Below are 13,704 nucleotides of genomic sequence, written 5' to 3' on the forward strand. Positions count from 1 at the left end.
TAGTCACAGAACAGAAGCAGAGGGCTACCTCTGACAGGAAAACTCAACACTGATGTCTGCTCTCAGACCTGTTTGGACCTTCTCATAACCTAAATCATAAAATGTTTTTTAAATACAACAGCACAGATAAACTTTATTGCCTCATATCATCTCCTGAGGATCAATATTCAATGTGGCAGTTAAACAAATACTGTGGCTGGCTCATTCACTATGCAGATGACACCTAGCTTTATCGGTCATCCCATCCTGATGGGTTCTCAGGGATTTTAGCTGGACTCAAAAGCTGCGTGTGCATGTGCAGAATGTCTTATCTGATCAAAGATTGGATTCGAATTGAACTGTGTACAAAATCCTGAAAAGGGTATCTGGCTATACCAGTATTGTAAACCAACATGGCAGCAGTTAGCATGTAGCGAGATGATCTTCTGGGCGTGCTTTTATTATTCATTTTCTAAGTGACTTTTCGCAAATAATTGTCTAAATACAAACTCAGAGGAAAGGTTAGGGTTAAGTTAATATGTGCGACCAACAACAACATGTAGCCTTGAATGCACTTAAAATACAAGCAAACAACATCAGTCCTTATTTTTTCTGGACACGATTGGTAACACAAATTCATGATTGTTTGCAGAGTTTCACAGGACTGCTCGGTGCAACATTTCCGGTTATAGTAAAAACTATAAAACTGGTCTATAAAACACAACCATGCTCAGCTTGTGTTTTTTCTATTTGTGTATCTTTTTTATAGATGTAAATTTGCCACTCTTATCCATTAATCAACCCTCTCTTTTTCATCTTTCAAGTTTCCACTGAACCCCTTTTTCCCAACTCCTCCTTCAGAGATTGGCAGACGTGTTGGAGAGTATTTAATGACTTTTCATCGTCAGCTGCTCACAAGTATCCATCACTAATGCTTGTGCAGCTCCACCTCCTCCTCCAGAGCGTAAAGGGATTGCTGCATCCTGCATGCAGTGTATGATCTTATCATGATCCCATGTGGCGAAGCGATTCACAGATGCTGCTTGGTGCAGAGGGGAGGGATGATTGCCTTCATTGTAGAGCAAAAAGGCAGATGAGATGATGGGCAATCACATTTGAGACCATCTTCAGGCGGAAATAGAAGGTCAGGAGGACACACCACCATTAGAGGGGGGATGAAATTACGTTAAGGTGAAGCAGAGCATGAACTTGTTAGAAGAAATCTGTGTTTAGGAGCAAAGCTTAGGTGTTAGCGAGAAGAGGAAGGTGCAAAAGGTGATGCTTTACCCAGCCAGAGGCTACAAAGGTGAGGGTTAGAAATTGAGAAATTAAGACAAAGTTTTTCTTATTGAAGGTGCAATGAATGATAAAGCTTCAGGTTGTTTTTTATTTAATATTTTTGGTCAAAAATGCACAAGCCTGCAGGCACGGTTTGGGCTTAATCAGGGGAGCTTATGTCCCTTTCAGGATTGGATGCAAATTACAGGAAAGAACACAAAGAGTCCGTTTGATGAGGCATTTTTCTGTAATCAGTGCTGAGCAGGTCATTGTAAGGGCCAGTTTTAATGATCATGTTCACAGCATTCAAATCTGATGCAGAATTTAAATTTAGTCAAGACGTCTGAGCGGTGAATGTGTCGGAGAGGGATGGAGTTAGAAACCATTTATTAAAATGGCAGTTAATGATAAAAAAAAAAAAGAATAGATCAAACAATTCTGATCCGTCTTCTGACTTTTAACAAAGAATTAAAGCAAACTTAAAATGTTATGTACTACATAAAGGCAGTGAAATAATTGAATGACATTAACAGCCAAAAAGAGGAAGCTGAATAAAGAAAAAAAGGTAACTTTGTTTAGACTTCACTATTTCCATGTCTTCTGGCCCGACCACCAATTATTTTGTTTTAGGGAGGACGACTATGGTATTTGTATGCATGTTCGACATCAGATCAGACCAGACAACTTGCTTATAAGCAGATTACTAAGCAGAGGAAAAGAAACTAATCAGGGTTCCTTCAGAATCAAAGAGGGAGGAGCCCAGCACCAAGTCCCCGTCCCTCTGGCAGGCGGACAGTTAAATCTGGCGTACGGAAAACCGTCTGCCCGCTCTCGCGCCGGTGCCCGAGTCCTTATGATAGAGCCTGGGTGGGATCCACTTGTAGAACAGAAGCCCCCAGCCCAGCGTTGCTGCCCCCCGATGAATGAATTTAAGGTGCGTTGTGACCAGCTCCGTCTCAATAATAAGTCTCGGTTGCTGCGTTCTTTAATGCGGATACCGCCCAGACCTCGCCACTCCGGGCCAGAGGGCCGAGAGTGGAGTCACCCTCCAACTGTCCTGTTTGGTTACTCTTTAACAACTTCCAGTTTGTCTTCCTAAGGATTTTCACCTTTATTTATTTATTTTTTTAAACATTTTTCTTGTTCTGTTTTTCAGCAATCATTTGGTCACTTTTTTATTGAACAACGCAGTTAACATTAAAAACAAACTTTTTTTTTTGAAAGACTAATTGAGTTAAAAAGTGAAAAGACTTATTTCATATATAATACATGTAATTTTTGCTCAGACAATCGATCCAGAGCTCCCACAGAAATGCATTTTTGATTCTTTTAATATTTAAAACGACTGCAAAATCTTTCTTGGGAAAAGCTCAGAAAGATTTAATAAAACTTTGATTATTTTTTAATATTAAGTTTACTCTTTTTCTTAGGTTTGTACCTGTCAAACCTTTTAAGTATTTCATATTTCATGAATCAAAAAAATGTGGATTTTCGTGACGCATGAAGATTTAAGCTTTTCCTTCCAGAAAGGCTGAAACATCCGTCTCTGCTACGAGTCCTGGTGAGTTGAATCTCTGCTGCATGTCATTTTGCTCCGTCTTTGCCTTCATTTTACTCTCTGCTATCCAATAATAGAGAACATGCCAAACAATACAAACACGCTTCGTATCTGCAGCCATGACAACAGGACAAATTATTGTGCCTCTCCTGCTTTCCAGCAGCTGATGGAGAGCAGAAATGGCTCAGCTGCTGTGGGCAAAAGTCCAATATGTGATTATTACATCGGCCCCTTGCACACAAACTAAAGAATATACAGACCCAATGCATTGTTATTAGGGTCTTGGGGAGGATTTCCGATAAATCTATTGCGAACCGTTTCAGCATTTATTAGTGACATTCAATAAGCCCCGCCATATCAAAAGGCTGCACAAATTTAATTTAATAGAGGTGCACCCTGGATCGTGGCATTAACAACAGGGGTGTGGTCCAGTTCTAAACCCAGAAGCACAGAAGCTGAGCTATTTGGACCTGGACCTATTGCAAACACAGAAAGCCTGATGATGTACTTCCATTACAACCAGAACAGCTTTCCGTGTTTAGGGTGTTTGTTTAGTATTAGTGTAAATTGAACCAACACACGTAACACGACTAAGCCAAGCAGCTCTTTGCATTAAACATAGCAACTAAACACTGCAGATAAAGGCATGATACACGTCAGGAGACAATAGAGATACCAAGACAGGGCTACATAGCCACAGAAAAAAAGAAGGTAAACAAACAAGCCAAAATTAGTAGAGAATTAGTGAGCTTTCCCATTTCTATGGTGGCAGTTTTGGTTCGGTTGTTCCACTCTGAGCTCAGAGTCTATTAAGACTGAGAAAAGATGATTGAAAATGAACTGAGACTACCTCGAGAGATGTGTTTAAGAGCGGCTCCTGGTCCTGGATCAGGGTCGCTTTGGGGTTTTCAGATAAAAAAATGTGTTCCAGATTATTGGGGGAACGAACTCTAGTTCCTATTAAGAAAACCAAAAGTATACAGTCTGAAAACTCCCTAGAACAAATCTTACATTTGGTGGGACAAGCACCAAATTTGGCGTGGATGTATCTTAGGTTCCTTTTTTTTTCAGAAATGCACGAGAAAAGTCCAAAATAGAGGTCATTTTTAGAGATGGCAGCCATTAACTCAATTGTAACACAAATATAAGATGTTTATTTGCCCAAGTCTCAAAAACACAAGCTGTTAAAGCATATGTGTTTTTTTTTTTTTTTACCTTGAGGGGTAACTGATAATGTACTATTATATGTACATTATACGTATATTTATTTTTTAAATCTTAGGGCAAACAAGGTTTTCTGAAAGAAGGGATTCCAAGTTACATTTATGCCAAATCTGGTGCTTGTACCATAAAATGCACAATTATTTCAATGACCAGCTCCACTAATAAACTAAAGTTTGAGAACGAGACAAGTTACTTAAAAAATGAGAGATAAAGAAACCTTATTATTTTTCCCATTATTTGTATTTTTATTAGTATTATTGTATTTGTATTTTATTAGTATAGCAATTATTAGAATTTTGCACAACAAAAATAAAAGTGTGAAATGTTGTTTTTGAACAAACAAAAAACCAACGCGAACCTCAAATAATATCACACAGAATGTATATTTACAGAACCTGATTCGACTGGTTGGAGAGGGAACAGCCCAGGAACAGCCTCAGGGCTTTCCCCTCAAAGACGCCTGGGTTTTTGTTAACACAAGAAGTGATGTAGTGTTCATCAAGTCATGCGGGAATCACTTGTTAGTCGTTCTTCAGGGTAAATGATAAAGCTGTTCTGCACAGGATCACTTCTTTTGTTAAACTGAATTTAGTAGCAGTGATATTCATGCAGATGTTGATTCTGGGCCATTTATTTATGTATAAATTCAATATATATGACTAAATATTCAGACAGTTTTCTGCATCTCTATTTTAACTGGCCGTCTTCCAGGTTTTACTGAACGCCTCTGCTAAAGGGCATCAGATTCTTGTGGGGTTTGCTCTCCTTTTCCGTCCGCTTCACCATTACTGTATTTTCCTGTCCTGGCGCTGCAGGTAATTGGCCCCAGGTGAATAAAAGGTGGAAGAAGACCCAGCAGACTTCTTTATGTGTTTTTTTCCTCTCCTGTTCAATAAAGTTTGGTGTCTTTTCAAAGAATATGTTAATGTGTTTTACAAACTTTGGATGTAAGTTGTCTAAAAGTGTGAATTTAAACTCATCATGTTGTGAATTAACCCTATTTAGAAATGAACTTCACATTCATTTAGCTCAGTTTTACCTCTGGAGATTTTATCTCTGCCTGTAAAATATTTTTGCTGGTGTCACACTATGCTAATCAGCAGCTTAAATGATGAAGTGCAATCCAAACAAGTGGAAGCAAAAGCTGATTTATCAGCTTGCAGCTTCATTTTTTTTTTAGCAAATATTTAAAGAAAGGTAAATACTTTCCTTTTTAAGGTGTAAATAAATACAGTTTTGCTTCAATAATTGTTAATTATTTCCCAGATTTCATTCATTATGATGACATGCCACTTCTACATTTATGCACAGGAAAGAACAGATGCTGTTTGTAAGGACAGCTGCCATGGCAACACTGGGGAACTAATTAAACAATATTTACAATTCCAGACAATACTTGTCATTACAATTTTATTCATAAGACTGCATGTGCACGTTGTCTGGAATAAATACATAATTCATTAGTGATATTTTAGCTCTTTTATCTAGAAAACTTTATTAGATTTTAAGGATAAATATAAAAAAATGTTAAAACATATTCAAAAAATTAAATATTTATAGCTCAAATAGAGTAATTTAAAATGTATGATATAATCAAAAATTAATAATTCATGATGGTGATTTCCAATTAAAACTTAAACTGTCACATCAGTCATATAACTGCAATCATTCTTCTTAATCAAATCTAAAGCAAACTTTCTGTAACTTCTTTTAAATATGAACACAACAACAATCTCAAAAGTATGACGGAGTATTAGGGCCACCCAAAATAAAGCGAATTTATACATTTTCGAGATTTAATGTTGTAAATTTAGAAGAGTAAAGTTGAAGTGAGCATACAGTCCAGCAAGTGTGTTTTATATGCAGCAGCCGATCGACTAAACTCCACTCGGTCTAAGCGTCTTTGATTTCAACAGGTAAGCTGAATGTTTAAAACATCACAAATGTTTGGAAGTTCTTTGTTTGATTCAGTTTATTCCTGTTTTAATCCTTGATGAGTGGCTTGCAGAATCTCTGTAGAGTCTGTTGATGAAGCCGTCAACATCCCTGCAGCTGTCCACATCCAGTCATTTCTGCTTCCACCAAAGACAAGATCTCCTCCAACTGTGTGTGGTTTTTCCATCTGAAGAGGCCCAGTTTCCAGCAGTTATAGTATTTAATGTTAATGTAACAGACTATTCTCATTCCTCTTTGTTTTCTTGTGTTGAAACGGGACGTTCTATCTGAAGGAGGGGATGTTTAACACTTTTCATTCCCTTTCTTTGTGCACAAAAAAGTTACATGACGTAAGGTGGAAAAAGGACTTGTGCGTATGTGAATTGAAAGGGCAGAATAAAGTGGCGGTCCTGCAAACATCCATCTCTGAGCTCCTTATTTTACATATGAAACTCCACATTACCGACACCGAACCCCAGAAAGCCGGCTACACTAACAGTGATTCAATTTTAAGTCCCCAAAGGATTCAGAATTTCTTTGTCTTTGAAACCAATCCTAAAATAAAGCTCCACGAAATGCTCCACGTCTCTCATTTTCAGGCATGGCTAAGATAAACAGAACTTTGATTTTTTTTTCTATTTATGACTTTTTTCTCGTAAATGTACCTGTTTTAAAGTAACAAATTAACAACAATTTTTTTTTTTTTTTTTTTTACAAATTGTGCGACTTTAAAAGTCATAAATTTACGACTTTAGAACATATAAATTCATGAGAAAAAAGTAATAAATTAAATTAAATGTATATTTAAAGTTTTGAATATATGACTTTATTCTTAGTATTTAAGAGTTAATTTTTTTCTAGTAAATTTATGACTTAAAAGTCATAATAAAAAATATAAAAAAAAAAATCTTTGTAAAATGGCTCTAATACTCCATTGTACGTAAGAACAAAACTAGAAGAATAACTCATTACATTTAAAGTTAGCTTGAAGAAATACAATTTTGAATAATATCCCAATGGAATAAAATATCACTTCTTTTTCCACGGGTGCCATAATTCACCCCTAAAGTCAGCAGATGCTCTTATAGGGACATGACTGTGATATAATTATTTTTTATATTTTATAAATACAATATACACAATGTATTGATAGTGGACTTAAATATATTATTCTAGAAACAACTCAAGAGTAGATAAAGTCACGTTTCTGCTGAAATATTTTAAATCTGTAATACAAACACTGACAGAGTTGTATTTGTTGCAGTGCAGTTCGTCCACAGGTCAGCCTGACTTAACTGCATTACAAAAGCTTCAATGCTTCTGTGAAGCAGCTTTGATTCCTGTAATGTTTGGTGTACTTACAGCGCTGGCGGTGCCATCTGTATCTGTTAGCCTCTGGTGAAGATCAAACCAGACCGTCTGCAAACGGAAGCACAACAACAACAAGAGCAGCAACGTGTCAATCAACAAGAGCAATGACAGCAACTACTACAACACAGCCTGAAGCACACGGTCTCCACTCACAACGAGGAGTTAGTGGACACACTGAGAACAGAGAAGCAGGAGAGGACTAAAAAAGGGGGATCTGTTTCAGATAATGTATAAAAAGAAAGATTAAGACATTTTTGTGTTTAAGATGTGAAACACTATTCTTTCCCACAAGATACTCTGTTTATAAAAATCAGGTGATTTGATTACTTAGGCACATGTAAACTCACCCAATGACTGAGCCCTTCATATTTTATCACTATGGCCGCCACACAAAGAGAGAGGGCTTCTAAAACTGAAATGAATGGATGTATAGAGTGATGAAAACTGCTGCATTTGTCATAAGAAATGAAGATCCAATGTGATTATTGGAATTAAAGCAACAAATCACGATACGGTGCAGTAAACATTTGCATAAAGAGGGTTACACTTTCAGATTAGATCCTCAATCATCTTAATCTGGAGACACCGTTAGCTCTGCGGAGCGAATGTGTGTTAACCTGGAAGCGGTGCTGCCAGCACACACTCTTCCTGGAGGGGGCGGTTCCCCCAAATTCATACATATCAACGAATTGGGAGAGGAATTCTTAGAGATGGGTGAATGGAGCAAAATACCGCTTTGGGGAACATTATAATACACTTAAAACCTCAAAAAAGTTGATTTTGCATGACAACGAGAAATATTCATAAAACATGGTAGCATTTCATTAGAGTTAATTCATAACATTGAGAAGTCACATTGACATCTTTAGATTTAAAATTTAGATCTATGTTCTGAGAATAGATTTTATAAGTATGTATTAAGATTGGCCAACTCTTACTAAGATTGTATTCCTATTTTGTTGACATTTTGTCTTAAAATGAGTAATTTTCACTTCTTAAATAAGTTTTTTGTCACTGCAATCAAAATAAACTGCAACTAGATACATCAAAACTCAAATGATACAAGTCGTTTGCTTAGAACCAGGAAAATGCTTATTATTGGGCTAAATAATATTCTATTTGAAGTAAATCATAAAAGTTAGCTTATTTGATCCTTTTTAAATGCTTGTGAGGAACTCCTTGTTTCTAGATTTTTATATTTTATAAGATTTTTGTTTTAAGTAAAAAATAACTTTTTGCATGAGGAGATACTACTTTCTAGTGATTTCCCTCTTAGAATTAATGTTCTTTTTCTTGTAGCTAGTCTATAAAGAAAAAAAAAACAAAATTTATTAGACATGAAACAAACTGCATTTGCTCTAAAACAATCATCCATGTGAACATATTTTAAGTCTGGAACTTCAAAGCCACATTTTGTTCAGAGTACTAACTCCTGCTTTTAAGTTTCCCTCTTCCCCGAATATTCAGAATTTTGAAGTAATGTTTGCTAACTGAATGATTCTATCCTAATACTCCATCCTCCCAATCCTCAGACTCTGTTTCCATGACCTTGAACCCAAAGGAACAACTTTTCGTTTTATGGAAATTAGAGATTTAAGAGGCTTTTAAAAATACATGAAACGTCCTTGTCCCTCATCACCAGGCAGCACTGGGATTTTAAATCTCTGCTATTGTGGATTGGGTTTTATATCACCCATAATTAAAGCTGCAAGAAGCAGAATGAGAATGTTTGTTGGAAGAACTGCTGAAGGTGAAGTCCAGACTGTGCTGCCTATCATGGAATCTAATGCTGCTCCTCAGTGATCATTTATTTCCTCATTTAAAGGTTTAGTGCTTATTTTTCTCAACTACAAACAAGATAAATGCTCCTAAAGTATGCAGAAAACATTTATTTATATTAAAACAATAAGAAACAAAATGTTTGGCTTCAAAAACACTTGAAGAAGTGTCCATAAAAGCTTTTTCTGCAGCAGAGAGATGATAAAAAGTGGTTTGAAGCTGCAGTTGGGTTAAATCTGCAGAACAGACGAGAGAAGTCACACTCATGTGGGGCGTGACATTGATCCTCACTTTCCCCTGCTTTCTTGTTGTCTGAGTCAAAGTTTGAGAAATCTGTCGAAACAGTGAAGGTTTCTGCACCGAGGCGGCTGATGAGAAACAGTCTGAAAGTCTCCGCGGCGCTCCGAGGGTAACTGACTTTCACCGAACGCAGCGGGGAGAGTCACACACACAAAAGTGCACGCATGCGGAGAAGTCCTTGCACGAATAACTGGAGCTTTAGGTGACTCAGTGCGGTCTCAGCTGTGGATTTCTGGTCTTTCAGCGCATAAGAGTTCCCTGATGTCCTGCTGTTCCCTTTTTAACAGTGAGTGAATCTCAAATCACTTTTCTCTTCACACATTTCCCCAGGTGAATCATAAACACACTGCAGCTCTTGAAGACAGGCACTCACAGGTCTTAATTAGGGACATTTTAGTGTTTTGAGGCGTATGCTGTAATTATAGAAAATCTGGATGTTTGGCCTTTACGTGACATTTCATCTAAAATGAACTTTCACGGCTGATGTTAGCTCTCTAAACTTTCAGTGTTTTAGGATTCCTTCCATAACAGACTGTTCTCTTACGTGCTCAAAAAGGCAAAAATCACAAAGTATTTGAAGTAAACTCATAAATGTTCTGGTTTTGGTAAAAAAGTCACGAGTCAGAACAACAGACAATAATTTGATGCCATTAGCAGCTCGGCATAACAGCGGGGAATTATGTTAATTTTCCCCATGATAGAAAAGTACAAGATTTTAAATATTAATTTTAATTCCTCAGTGAATACCATTTAACATTAGCAATAGCACATTTTATTAGTTTCATTTGATATCATGTTTTGCTATTGATTCTAGGTTTGTTTAGGGATGCCAAAGTATTGCATTACAATTAATTATTTACAGGTAAATTAGAACATACTTTTTAAAAATCTCAATCTTATTTTTACTCTAACATTATTTTTTTGTGGTCTCCAGTCCTGTTCCTCATGATCTACTGCCCTGCTTGTTTTGCAGCTAACCCTGCGACAGTCATTACCGTCACCTGGATCAGGTGTGTTCAGTCAATCAGAAACTGGGCTGAAATCCTTTTTCACAACAAGCGGACTGTTTTATATGCATTGTGAAGCGTTGTCATGGAAACGACTACAGAGCCTGGCTCAGTATACTAGCTGAAAGTCATTAGTGAAACAAAGCATCATCATCAGGGAAAAGTTCATCTCTTAATGCTTGTTTTTGTAACAAATAAATAAAGTCTAAATTGTTCCTCTCATCCTCGTGTCTCATCTCCTCCTCCTTATATTCACTTCTCTCTTTCTCTTCTGCTTCATCATTCATTTTGTGACACGTCTATCTTTGTCAGCTGTTTTAAATTTGACAAACAAATTGACAATGTAGTAAAAATGAGCTTCTATCACTTGCACCTTTAAGCTAAAGCTAAACTTTCCTTACATCGCGGTGATCTTGAAACAGCAATCCACGCCATGATCACCTCCTGCATGCATTATTGCTACTCAATGTAATCTGGAGTCACCCAGCATTCACTCGGCCGTCTCCAGCTAGTTCAAAATGCAGCTGCATGACTGTTAACTGGAACATCCAAACAAGAACACATCACTCTGGTTACTCAGTTCACTTCACTGACTCCCTGTTCATTTTAGAATTCAGTTCAACTTTTACTGTTCGTTTTAAAAGCAGTTCATGGTGTCGTCCCAGTTTACTTAACTGAGCGTTTAACTCCCCGCAGCCATTCTAGGGTTTTAAGGTCTGCTAATCAATACCTGCTTGATGTGCCCACCCAGGTGACTGTGCTTTTTCCATTGCATGCTATGAAATAACAGTCCTGTAAAACTGCACATGATATAAGACCCTAACTTTTATAAATGTCAATTAAAAACATACCTTTTTAGAACAGCTTTTAATGCTAAGTAGTTGGTGGAATTTTATTTACTTTTATTTGCTTTATTGTATTCTTATTTATCTTTTATGTATTTTATTGATGACTGTTTTTTGTAATGTTATGCTGTTTTTGATTTTGTTCTTAATTTGCCAAATTTTCAACTTTCCACTTTCTTTTAATGTGAAGCGCTTTAGTATACATAGACATTGTAAAGTGCCATATAAATAAAGTTACATTCACTCATTCATCTCAGTCTTCAAAATAATCAAATACACCAAACAGAATAAAGGAAACTATAAAATCCTTCATGTCTTTTCTAAGGAATGTCAACATACTGAATGTATTTTTGTGTTATTTTTTGGATTGCTCCTTGTTCCTACACTTTTTTGATGTGGTAAGTTGGAGCACCGGACCGGATGTTTTTTTTTTTTTTTTTAATTTTTTGAGACAATAACTTTTGGTGGTGTAAAGTAAAGGTTCAAAGTCTGCTATTATATATAAAATAAAAACTTAATTCTTTAGTTGTATTCTGATCTTTATTAAAAAACAAAATTATGATATTAAACAAAAAATACCCCAAAAGGAGGCTTTTAAAACACTTATTGGATTAGTTAAAAAACAGATTAATTAATTATATATTTCAATTAATCAACTACACTAAAAATGAATTTGTATGACAGCACTAAAGTTATTGTATAGAGAGGTAGGACAAATTGAAAACAATCATTTTGCCTTAAAAAAATATTATTTGGAGTCTAAGAAATAAAAAAAGTTACCATTAGACACTACCGTCATTTTGAATAAAACATCAGAACAACAGTTAAGCATGGTGGAGGCAGTGTGGTGGTGTGGGCCTGCTTTGCAGCTTTAAATCCTGGATGGATGAATAGACAGACCAAGAGCCAACATAATTATTATACAACATATAACTTTGCAGCTTCATGGCTTTTAAGTGCAGAACTGCATAGAAAGAGTTTCTGCACAGCATCACTCTAGTTTTCGGCTTATCAGTATTCAAATGTGATACTCCCATCAAAGCCTGTCATCCGGAGCCGTTGCTTTTCCAAAAGTGAACTGCATTTTCCCGCATGCAGCCCGTGGAGAGCAATAAATAATAATAGCTTGCAAAATAAAAAGAGCACAAAGACAGCAGGAGAATCTGAGAGCGAGACCAAACGGAGAAAGCAGAAATTTGTCTCTTTGAGGGAGGTTCGGAGAAGGCAGGATTTCCAGGGTGTTATCAGAGCAGCGGTGCCAACACAAGGCTCTATTTTAATCTCCCCGACTAAAACATCACTCAGCGTGTGGCTGGCCTATTATTCACTCCGTAAACAATTCATGATTCACAGTGACGCAGTGTGATAATGTAATTTCCCTTTTCTAGGCACCTGCAACGCGTCGCAGAGATCAAAGCAGGAAGAACCTGAACTTTTTTTTAAATCCTTTTTTTGGGTTCTTTCTCCCTGTAATTCAGCTGCAATTTGCTTTATTGTGAAGAACTGACTGACCTAGATTTCTGCTTCTCTCTTGTTGCTGGAGGAGTAATTTTATGGTTGCTTTATTTTTCTCTCTCTTCCTCTGAAATAAAATCTCTCATTAAAAGCAGAAGTTATATAAAAATCCAACTCTGTTGGATCAATGATTCAGTCAGTGTTCTGAACGGAACTATGTTAAAGTGCTTTTATTGTCTTTTGGGGTTTTTAAAGACTTATTTTCAAACAGAGAATGTATCTTTCTCAAACCACCTCAAACTATTCTTTTAAAAATATCTGTGCATCAGAAAGTGAAAAAAAAGATAAATCATTAAGAATAACCTTATGATAATCTTGACTGCAAAACCAGAATGTGTGCATACCTGAAGTGGACAACCTGAGGTCATGTGACCCAACGGTTTCTATTGGATTAACAACACTTCCTGTTTGAGGCAAGTTTGAAAATGACAGTGACCGGAGTCAGGTCAGTTTAATAATTATTAGCAGGCTTTTTGGAAAAAAAGTCTATTTCTGTTCACTTAAATCCAAATAGTCCAACTTCCTAAAAGATATAAACACATCCACAATCTGGTTCCAAAACCTTTTTTTCACTTTGGTGGCTTGTTTTATTGTTCATTACTGTACAAAAAGTGAACACTTAAGGATTTAGCAGTTTGGGAGCCCCAGACAAACAATAACATGGGGCTTCCTATAGTTGTATTAACTATATTTTTAAAAACTCCTTATATAGGGAGAATGGTCAAATTACTTTGTTAATTGTCCACTTTTAGGTGGCACCAATGTCAAGAATCCAAATGTTTTCATAAGTATCCAGTGCTTTAAGTGGGCCGGTGCGCTCCGGTGTTGAGCACCGGGACTTCTTAAAATCTCACGTCGGAGCACCGGCACTTCTCACGTCGCTAGGACCGTCCGGTGCTCTGATTAGATCAAT

The 13,704-nt window shown here is 36.6% G+C and overlaps 1 protein-coding gene across 3 annotated transcripts in view; it reads right to left on the bottom strand.

Annotated features, from left to right (window-relative positions):
- necab2 (N-terminal EF-hand calcium binding protein 2) overlaps nt 1-13,704 on the bottom strand; it is a 140,566-nt gene that overhangs the window by 31,066 nt on the left and 95,796 nt on the right. Inside the window, exons 9-10 of one of the 3 annotated variants that reach the window (XM_036212495.1) lie at nt 7,337-7,393; nt 5,997-6,161 (exon numbers count right to left, since the gene is read on the bottom strand). The exons of 1 other annotated variant lie outside the window; for it this stretch is intronic. In XM_036212495.1, coding sequence (XP_036068388.1) covers nt 6,012-6,161; nt 7,337-7,393 — 207 coding nt within the window. In that variant the 3' untranslated portion in view covers nt 5,997-6,011. Of the gene's footprint in view, nt 1-5,996; nt 6,162-7,336; nt 7,394-13,704 lie in introns of those variants that run through there. One more of the 3 variants, XM_024282704.2, reaches the window with a different exon arrangement.

The sequence above is a fragment of the Oryzias melastigma genome, linkage group LG6, assembly GCF_002922805.2.
Source record: "Oryzias melastigma strain HK-1 linkage group LG6, ASM292280v2, whole genome shotgun sequence".
Taxonomy (NCBI): Eukaryota; Metazoa; Chordata; class Actinopteri; order Beloniformes; family Adrianichthyidae; genus Oryzias; species Oryzias melastigma.